General features: G+C 38.0%; 1 protein-coding gene across 1 annotated transcript; it reads left to right on the top strand.

The window, feature by feature from the left end:
* The first annotated feature begins 4,248 nt into the window (after positions 1–4,248).
* LOC123782597 (olfactory receptor 51L1-like) lies at positions 4,249–6,219 on the top strand. Its single transcript, XM_045782847.2, has one exon. The coding sequence runs from the start codon at positions 4,512–4,514 to the stop codon at positions 5,457–5,459; it is 948 nt and encodes a 315-aa protein (XP_045638803.2). The 5' UTR covers positions 4,249–4,511; the 3' UTR covers positions 5,460–6,219.
* Positions 6,220–11,067: the final 4,848 nt, after the last annotated feature.

Raw genomic sequence — 11,067 nt, 5'->3', positions numbered from 1 at the left:
AAGCAGAACAAGAGACAAAAAGAAAGTTACTAAAACAGAAGAAAGATAGAAAAGAGCATGATTAAGGGACAAAGCAAAGAGAGAAAGTCATGGGAAAACAATGGATATACCCAAGACAATGAAATCTGGGGGAAAGGGGTAAGGACTGCAAAGAGATGGAAGCAGACAGGAGTAAAAAGAAACGGGTAAAGGAAGTGAAAGTACAGTGAGGGCTCAACAGGAGAGAAAAAAGGACAAAGACTGTGAAATGGGAGTCAAGGAATCAAAGTAGTAAATACATACACATATACGAAGGAGTTTTACTCACAGGAGATATGGCTACAGAAAAGAGAGATGAGAATGAGCAGAAAGGGAGGTAGAAAGAAAAAGACAGAATGACTTTCACACTCTTGGAGAGAAATCGCTTTTGTAAGACCTTATACTTGACAGGAACACTGATCTTTACTCTTCCTTTACTCTCATCTGGTGGCAAGGCATACCTGACTACCCTCGTGTGTCCGCACTGGAGAGACAGCATATCATAGTTATTAAGAGCACAGAGTCTGGAGCCCTATTATTATGTCCTGAAACCCTGCTTCATTACATCCTATTTCTAGGACTTCGGGCAATATGCTTTATTACTCCACGCCTCCATTTCCTTATGTGTTAAATGAATATAATAACAGTACTTCCTTGTATGGTTGACAAATATGGTGACAAAGCAGTACCTGGAATCTAACAAGTTCTTTGTAAGCTTCAGAAGAAAAAAAAAAAAGGAAGGGGTGTTTTTGATCATGAAGGAGGGACACTGGAGCGCGTTATACTTTGCAACAATATTGAAAACATTAGCTCAGTTCTGCATGCTCCTCCAATGTGCTGAGAACCACAAGATTGGGTTTAGAGATGGAGGGAGGAATTGAAAGGGGATCCTTCAATGTTCTTACTAAAAAATCTGGTAAGGTTCTGTTTCAGGTCATGGGTGATGTATAATTGCTTATTACATTGCCCAGAATTCCCAAGACTGAGAAAGTGAGTATCAGTGAGCGATGGAACCAGAAATCAGTTGAGAGACACTACAGAGACCGGGAGATGTAAAGAGACACAGACTCAAACAGTCATTTTGAAGAGTCGCAGGAACAGTGTCAGAGAGACAAGGACAGAGAGCTTGAGAAAGAGAACATGACGGGGACTGATGGATGTGGCCCAAGAGTAGTGAGAAAGGATGGTGCTAGAGGTAGGGACTTCTGGTTGGAATTCCTACCTGAGGTAGGTAGGTATTCTTAGAACACTGGTAGATATTCCTAGAATCCAGCGTGGGAGAAGACAGACTACTTAATGGAACTTATGTCCATCTTTCATTCTCCATCTCCTCCAGGAGTGAGTGAAACATGAGTTCAGAAAATAGCACAAGAAGTCATAAAGAGACTCCTCATAGTCAGTGGAAATAACTGCTCTTCCTCTGTAGACACAGAGTAACCTTAGATTTTCTGTGATGCATGACAGAGGAGCATAGATTAAGCAGTGGGGCAAGGTAGACGGGACAAGGTTTTACAGGTGAAGAAGGAGAAAAGAAGGTTGAGAGTAGATATCAGCGGATCCTAATTAATAGAAGACTGTTGTTTGGCAATTATGACAGAAAACCCTCCGAGTGGGGGTGGAGTTGTTTGCGCTTGGTCAGGATAGAACATGGGAGGTGAACAGATGAGCGGCTTTCTCGGTGCTACGGAGTCCCAGGAAAAGATTTCAGATTAGAGTGGGTCAAAGGCATGTCAGTCCCTTAGGGAACAGGATGAGAACATACGGATCAGGAATTGCTGGACTTGGGAACTAGAGAAATGTATTTATACTTTTTCCTGAAGGTCCTGGTTCCATGTTCCTTCTGAACCTTTCAGTTATTTCGTGGGACAAGGCACACTTTAGAACAGAAGGATGTTAAACTTGAACCCTCAGGTTCCAACCCCTGAATTAAATATTCAGTTTTCTCTACCAGGAAAGAAATGCACACACATCAGTGCAGGCAGCTGAAAAGTTAAAAGAAAAGTCAAAATCTTTGCAGGGAAGTTCTCACCCTGGTCTGGGCAAATACCAGAGAGAGATTTTAAGAGGTTGGAGATTTAGGCATCGTTGAGAAGAAGGGTAAGATCCTGGAATTTCTGCAGATTTTTGAAGAAGAGATAATTTGACAAATGATAAGTAAGGTTAGAATTTAGTAATTATAAACATCTAATAATATTGTTCTTTATACTATATTTTTCCTCACATACATACACATACAGCATCTGGACAGATGAAAAAGTTTATAGGTCAAACCAAAAAAAGCATCAAAAGAGATTTTATTTAATATTTATTAATTGATGGAAAACAATGCTTTCTCATGTTTGGAAGGAAGAGATAAATAAAAGAAAAGATTTGTTTAATTTACCACCTAAAATTGAATTCTAAAGCAAAATGACCAGAGTAAGAAAATTATAAGAAACTATTAAAAATGGGTTGTTTTGATTAAATCATCAATTTTGTATAATTTAGTAAACAAATATAATTGACATATAAAAAGCCTAAGGAGACAATTCACAGATGAATTCAAATAAATAATCATTTATGTGAAAGAATGATCTATCTAACCGGTAAACAAATGAGAATAGCTTTTTTTTTTTTTTGAGGGAAAAGGGGTTAAAAATAACATTTAGTAATAGCCAGAGATAATTTCATACATAATTTAGACATGAGCTGATGGTAGAAAGACTCGTGAATTTCCGGCTGGCTATTCTACTTATCCGTTGTATGACCTTGGACAAATAACTAGACACCCTTGCATTTGAGTTACTTTGTTTTTATGTGGTTACTACAATAACTAAATAAGATGAGGTATATATACTTAACAGAGGGACTGGTGCCATATTATTCAAGAAATGATAGTTTAATTATTATTTTTAAATTTGTATTGGGCACTATGTATCAGTATATATTATATATCAGTATATATTAAATGTTATACTATTTGGTTCAGTGTACCCCTTTCTGAAAATTGATGCTGAGAAAAAGCTTAAGATATGATAAAAAATTGATTTACATGAAGATATTCATATAACGTTAGGTACAAAAACAGTGGCCTGGAAAATTAGTAAAGGATATAGAGATACCACATTATATAAAATGAAAAGAGAATACAATAATATTTATACAATGAGATCAACAAGTACATAGACTAATAAACATACATTGGTAAATAATATAGACGTCAAAATAATGAACATAAAGCGCATATCCTCTATGATCGTCTATTTCAATTGAGTAAAGTCTTGGAATATCAAAGAATTTATATTTTGTATACACAATTCAAATTTATCCAAGAGTAATAAAAAATTCATTTGGGGATTGGTATATATTTGTCTAAGTCAGTTGGATAACAAACAGAAAAGTGTAACAGATTATCATCACCAAGTATTGAGAAAGATGAGTAAAATTCAGAGGCAAAAATTCTGATTTAATATTTAATCCCACAATGATTAATATTAAATGAAAGACAAATGTATAACAAGGTCTATTGTTGTGTGCTTTGGAATCACATATGCAGGACTACTCATGTTCCTGGAAAAACAAATAAATGAATTAGAAATTAGAAATCATTTGATATGTAGATAAAATAACTAATCGATTAAGTCATTTGATTTAACTGAGACATAGGTTCATATATCTGAACAACGTTTTTTAAACTGAAAAGCATTATGAAGTAAAGAAAGGTAAAGAAATAAAAGTGTTATATATCATTATTCTTATTAGTAAATAAATATGCCACAAATATTTTGTCCTTTGCTGCTAGGTTTTAATGAATGCACACATATATTTAAAGAGGTTTCAGAGGTTCATTTGTGACCTATTCCCTGAACTTTCTTTCCTCTTGATGATTTAACAAATCAGTCGCAGATTCTGCTGCAACTGGAACTTCCATGCTTTGCGGAAATTTGAAAAGCTAAAAGGTATAAAAAATGTTAAAATGATACATCATGACCTTTTCTTTTCTCATCGTGTTGCATTTTCATAGAACATGCATGTTAATTTTTAGAAAAACAGAAAAATATATTAAAACAATGAGATTAGGATATAAGGGTACTCTTGAGGAGTGAAAACGAGATTGAGAAACGATCCACAAGCTAATTTGAAGGAGATCAATGCAGCTTCCTTATTTTCACTTAGATTTTTTTTGTATTAATGTATGCAATTTATCTAAAGGTTTACATTTCTCTATTTTGCATGTGCATTAAGTTTTTCAAGGCTGTGATGTACACCTGATAGCATCCCAGCAAAGATCACACGTCCCTGTATACAGCTGCGACCAGACTGCGTGTTTTATGAACTGTCCCTGAACTGAGAATTCAGCTGCCTGCGTTGCCTTTCTTCATACTTGCATTTGTGTGAGTCATTTGAAGAACTAAAGACTGATGTTACATGAATATGGTAGGATTTGCTCACCAGTCTGAATAACCTGTGACTTTCTCAGCATCTCACACACAAAGGGCATCTGAAGCACCACCATGGTGGTCTGGAATAACAGTGGTGCTACGGAACCCGTCTTTCTTTTAGGGGGTTTCCATGGGCTGACGTCTGTTCATGCTTGGCTCTCAGTTCCATTTTGTCTTGCATACCTAGTGGCGTTTGTAGGCAACATCACCATCCTCTCTGTTATCTGGAATGAGTCTTCACTCCACCAGCCCATGTATTATTTGCTGTCCATCCTGGCAGTAACTGACCTGGGCATGTCCATGTCTACGCTCCCCACAATATTGGCCATGTTGTGGTGGGAAGCCCAGGAAATCAAAGTAGGAGCTTGTTTTGCTCAGCTTTTCTTCATCCACACCTTCACGTTCTTGGAGTCTTCAGTGCTGCTGGCCATGGCCTTTGACCGATTCATTGCTATATGTCGTCCACTGCACTACTCAAGCATCCTCACCAATGATGTGATTGGTAAGATTGGCTTGGGCTGCTTGCTACGAAGTGCAGGAGTCGTGATGCCCACACCCATATTATTAAGGCGCTATCAATATTGCCATGCCAATGTCCTCAGCCACCCCTTTTGCCTGCATCAGGATATTCTGAAATTATCCTGCTCTGATGCCAGTGTCAACAACATCTATGGATTGTGTGTGGTCATTATCACACTGGGCACAGACTCAGTCCTCATCCTCCTCTCCTATGTCCTAATTCTCCATGCTGTGCTGGGCATTGCGTCTCGTGAAGAGCGACTGAAAGCACTCAACACGTGTTTTTCCCATGTATGTGTGGTGCTTATCTTCTTTGTACCTCTGATAGGGGTATGCATGGTCCATCGCTTTGGGAAACACCTGCCTCCCATAGTCCACATTCTCATGGCTGACATTTACCTGCTTCTTCCACCAGTACTTAATCCCATCATCTATAGTGTGAGGACCAAGCAGATTCGTCTTGGAATTTTCCACATGTTTAGGCGAAGTCCGAGTCTTTAGAAAACACATGGAATTGGTTTGGACGAAAATTTTCTCCATCAGCTTCTTAATGGTACAACTTCCTAGATATGTGATTTTGGAGAATTCCCCACATCTCTTTCATTTCTAAGTTTCTTCTTTGTAAATTTGAAATTTTATCATTGCTCTGATGATCTTCTGACAAGGCAGAACCCCAGAGAGGAGAGAGCTATGCAGAGACAGACACACGACCTGAGGACAGTCCTTAGAAGCCTTCGGTTGTGTATCGGTCTGTGTATTACTGCAAAGAAACTACTGAGGCCAAGGAAAGAACCACCAGAAAGGAGCAGATGCAGCAATTCTCAGGTCTTATATATGATTGAGAAGAGTTCCTAGGCTTACAGACAGTGTGGAGAAACCTTGTGATAAACAGAACATCTGGCTGTGTACCCTTAGTAATGACCCCGTTATCTCACCCAGTTACGGTTGACCAAAAGCTGTATTTGGTCTTTCCTAACAAAGCCTGAAGAAAATTCTTGAAGGGGGTAAGGCCATTTCCATGTAATTTTATGACACACAAGAATAAAGATAAAATATATATTTAGAGAAGTACAAAAAAAAGAGTGCATTTTATTTTGTGTCCTTTCTTTTGGAAAACAACAGAATGGAAGGAGCATACATTATGCCTCCTGCTATATTTTATAGGAATAGATTGCACGTTCTAGTCCTATAAACGCCTGTTCTCAGACCATGATGGGGTTAGTAGGCCCACCTAATTCAATGGGTCTGTGTTAGGAATTTCATTGTAAAATACATCTAAACCAGATTCTCAGTTGACAGCTTGTCAATAATGAAGTTCTTTGTTTTCACTTGTTTGACATTAAAAAAAAAAAAAATCCCTCCATTTAACTCAGGACTCAGCACAAAAAGTTTTGTAATTCTGGAGTGCTTCTTAAATGACCACCCATATTTTTATAAAAATCAGTACAAGTATAGGAAAATAAATTTAAAGAAATTTAAAGAAATAAATTTAAAGAAAATAAATTTAAAGAAATTTAAATTTAAAGAAATTTAAAGAAATCTCATAATATTGGGAAGGAGGGAAATCATGACTAAAATATGAAATAAAGAAAAATATACATAAAAGATCAATCTAGAAAAGCAATTGTCAACAAAGAAGAGTTATAGAAAGAAAAAAATGTAGATCAAGAAATTTTAAATTAAAAATAATTCCAAAAAATTAAAAATAATCCCCAACTTTTAATGTCATAGATCCACGCCTTAAAAAGGCCCAATTCATTTAGTAAAAGAGGATGAATTTTCAGAAATTTAAGGAGATAATATTAATCTATTTCAAAGCGGAGAGAAAAATTACAAGAGGTTACTTGCAGGAAACATGAGTTACGGTGGTATCAGAATCCTCGATTTCCACATGGACGATAGATGTAATCATGCTTATAAAATCATCTTCAACCAATATAACTGTATGAGTTCGCCAGGGCTGTGGTAACAAAGTACCACAGACTGGGTGGCTTAAACAACAGAAATTTCTTGTCTCACAGTTCCGGAGGCTGAAGTCTGAGATAGAGGTGTCAACTGTGCTGCTTCCTTCTCAGAACGGTGAGAAGGTGTCTGTTCCTGGCCTCCCGCCTAGATTACATGGTGCCTTCCCGATGTACATGTGTTTCCTCACAGAGTTTTGTTTTGTTTTGTTTTTTGTTTTATTAAGGTTACCAGTCAGATTGAATTAGGAGCCCACCCTACTCTAATATGACCTAATTTTGACTTAAATTATTGCATCTGTAATGACCCTATTTCCGAATAAGTTCACATTCTAAGCTACTGGGTATTAGGACTTCGACATGTAAATTTATGGCAGGGAGGGGCACAGTTCAACCAATAATGACAAAACCCAAAATATCAACCATAGTTGAGGGCGAAATAATAGTTCGGTCATACAGAGATGTTGGAACTATACCTCCCATTCATTCTGTCTTTGGAAATTAATATAAGGATGTGTTCCCGAAAAAGTAGGGAGCTGTCTGTAAAATGGGAAGACACGACGTATGAAAAAAAGTGGACCCAAAACAGGGGAGTAGAATAGGGCATTCCCAGCTGGGCACATGAAAAGCAACCATTTCAGACTGGAGCTACAGAATTGAGGCCACCAGGTGGGAGGTCTTTCAGGAAAAAAAAAAAATTAAATCTGTATCTGTTGAGATATTTTACATTGTAAGTTTCTGAAAAGATAATCCAAACTGTCTTCACCATTACAAAGAATTTATTGGCTTTTACAACAATAAAGATGTTGGTCTGGTTTTACATAACAGCTATTTGAATAAATAAACTGTGTTACTGGGGACCAAGCTTGTTTTAATATTTGCAGTTGAGAGTCTGTGTCTCATCTTGACCTTAATTTTGCTGTCTTTATGGATCCAAGATATCTTTTAGCAGCTCTCAAGATTCGATGTGTCCTTCACACTCACAGAGGAAGAAATGTGCCATTAAGCAAATGTCTTAAAATTGATTTTGATTATGTATAAAGACGTTATTGGACCCAAGAGAATATTTCATGGTATATGTACAGGTGAACAGAAACTGTAAATGTGCAGGAAACAGCTTGAACGTTTGTAGAGAATGATGGAGAAGTTTGGCACGGTCAAATGAAAGATATTGTTTCTCATACTTTGTAGTCAGTGTTTTATTTCTTAAGCCTAAATGCTGTTTTAGGGAGGTTCCCAGAAACTTCAGTTGTGTGATAAAGGGATATAATTTTTTCAATCCAAATAATCACATTCTTTTTTAAAAAATAATTTTTATTTTGTTATATTAGTCACCATACAGTATATCCCCAGTTTTTGATGCAATGTTCCATGATTCATTATTTGCATATAACACCCTGTGCCAAATAATCACATTCTAATAGAATCTGCATGATATATGCATGATTGACTCTAAAATTAGAAAAGAAAATGTATTTTTTAAAGATTTTATTTATTTGACTGAGAGAGAGCAGGAGCAGGTTGAGGGGGAGGGGAGGAGGGCAAGGGAGAAGCAGTCTCCCCGCTGAGCAGGGAACCTGATTGCTTGATCTCAGGACCCTGGGATCACTACCTGAGCCTAAGGCAGATGCTTAACTGACTGAGCCACCCAGGTGCACCTGAAAAGAAAATATTTAATGTTACTAGAGGTTTCAGAAGAAAAATGGTTACAGAGTTAGTAGCCATTGGTGATTCCTAAACTTGCTTTGCATGAATAGTATTTATGCAGCTGTGCTCATGAGGTGAAATCTATAATAATAATTAATGATAATAATAATAATAATAATAATAATAATAAGAAGAAGAAGAAACCAGTTATAACTGATCACTTACTATGTACAGGACACTGTTCTAAATGTCTCAGAGACATTTAATTTGTATCTCAAATGTACCCAATGAGGAAGACACTATTTTGATTCCCGTTTTATAGTTAAGGAAACTGAGGCACAGAAATGATACATAAGTCACCCAAAGTCACGCAGCTACCGTGAACACCGGCACGCTGGCTCCAGGATTGAAATTTAGGCACTTTTCAATAGGACTTTTGAAATTTGTACAGGCAAAATCATGGTCGTGGTAGGGAATTCATGTACAGAACACAGCGTGGAAAAAGGATCATGGATCTTTGTCTTCAGTGCTAGTTGGGGAAACTCAAAACAGCTGTACGAGAGGAGGTTGGAAAAAACTTAGTGAAAAGAAAGAGTAAAATTAAAAAAACCCTTCTATACTAGTTCAAGTATTTGAATTTAAATTAGCTAGTTCCAGTAAATAAATAAATAAATGAAGAAATGGAAAAATAAATAACTAAATAAGCCAGTTTCTTCTATAAGTAGGTCAGTAAGCCCTAGACTTGGCCCACAGGGTCACATTCACACGGAGATACAGTGTATCTGTTTTCACACGTGTCAAATACAGGTGACAAAACCTCTGCGCTTTACCCACTCTTCAACTTTTGTTTATACGTCCTTCAGTTTGCCTTTATGTTCCTTGGGATTTTTGGTTTGGGGAATAGAATCTAGAAGTTTGTGTGCAGTCTCCGTGGACTCAATCCCAGAGGTTGGTGTAAAGCTGGGATTAAAACGGGATGTTTTCTTAGAAATATCGCTTAGGTGCTAGAAGCCTAAAATACAGGTACTCTCCATGCCGTCCTCAGAGGGAGGTAGAAGGGCTGTGCTGCTCGATGCTGTGTGTAAGTCTCGGTGCCTGGAGAAGGTGAATCAGCTGCTGCTGTCTGGTGGCAGGAAATGCAGAGATATATGGGCAAAGCAGCCTGAGAACTGGACCAAGTGGCCAACTGCACCAGGCAGGGAAAAACCAAAATTATATCTTTAAATGGGGATGAGATTATCTTTAAACGTCTCGGGAGATCCAATGCCTTTAATATCATCCTGGCAGTTGCTTTGGACGAAATAAATTTCCATGTCGGTAGGAAGGGATGGGGCCCGTGGAGAGCTGCAGTTGAGAGTAGTCTCCTAGTATTGCTCCACAATAAACGACGGGGACTCTCCACCTTGGCCTTGGCCGTCACCTTCCTAGGCAATGGTTTCTTACTTGGCCAGGGCGTTTCTGTTTTTGCCGACAAATAAGAGTCTGTGCACTTTGCGGCACTTGTGCTTTCTTCGTTGCACCGAACTCACAAGTGATAGTTTATATTTTTTTACCTTGATATGTTTTCTATGTTGAAAAAAATAATTAAAAAATGGTAAAGTGAAGCTATGACAAGGACAAAAACAGATATCTCTGCTTTATTTTTTAAAATTTGATTTATTTATTGAGAGAGCGAGAGAGCATGTGTGAGTGGGGGAGGGGCAGGTGCAGAGGGAGAGAGACTCTCAAGCAGACTCCATGTTGAGTGTGGAGCCCAACACAGGACTCAATCTCTCGACCCTGAGATCATGACCTGAGCTGAAATCGAGAGTCAGACGCTTAACCAACTGAGCCACCCAGGTGCCCCTATCTCTGCTTTATTTTTGATTACAACTGCTGCACCGTACATTCCAGGGCAAGTTCCTCTACCTCATTCTGAGTGGTTTGATGCATTCTGTAGCATTTTGAAGGCATTGCTTAAGTACCATTCTCCATACCCTTCAGATCACTGCAGAAGTAAATTCTTCTCTATTGAGACATGACTGTCCCAGAGAGCTGCAAAAAATACCTTCTCTGGTACCAAAAGCAATTTGAGGATTCTCTGGTACCAAAAGAATTTGAATACCCAGATTTTCAGTGTCTTGAACTGGTAGGAAAAGTAAACCAACAAGTATTGTCTCCATAAGCAGTGGTAAAATTAACACCGATAAGATTAACAGGTGCTCTGGGAGTCCTGGATATGCTGTGAGAGTGAACGGGTATGAAATGGCATTAGACAGCCCTCCTTGCCGCTTTCCCAACTGATATTCAGGGCTGTCTGTAAATCATAAGCAATGGCTCTTTCTACTCCTGGCCAGGCATCCCAAGAGGCCGGCCCTTATTATCTGATATGGTGTCTGTGAGAGGCTGCTGAGTTTTTACCTATCAGTCAGAAGAATTCAGATTTAATTGTGAGAGCACCTATACACCTGGACCTATAATTAATTTCGTTACGGATTTTTAAAGGTATTTTCTTTCTTTCT

This window comes from Ursus americanus, chromosome 16 (genome assembly GCF_024610735.1).
Source record: "Ursus americanus isolate L20-20 chromosome 16, mUrsAme1.1.p, whole genome shotgun sequence".
In the NCBI taxonomy this organism is placed as follows: Eukaryota; Metazoa; Chordata; class Mammalia; order Carnivora; family Ursidae; genus Ursus; species Ursus americanus.
The sequence above is the reverse complement of the archived record's forward strand: the minus strand, read 5'-3'. Positions and strand labels throughout refer to the sequence as shown.

Coding starts and splice junctions, on each gene's coding strand:
- LOC123782597 (XM_045782847.2), top strand. CDS start 4,512: ATGGTGGTCTGGAATAACAGTGGTGCTACGGAACCCGTCTTTCTTTTA.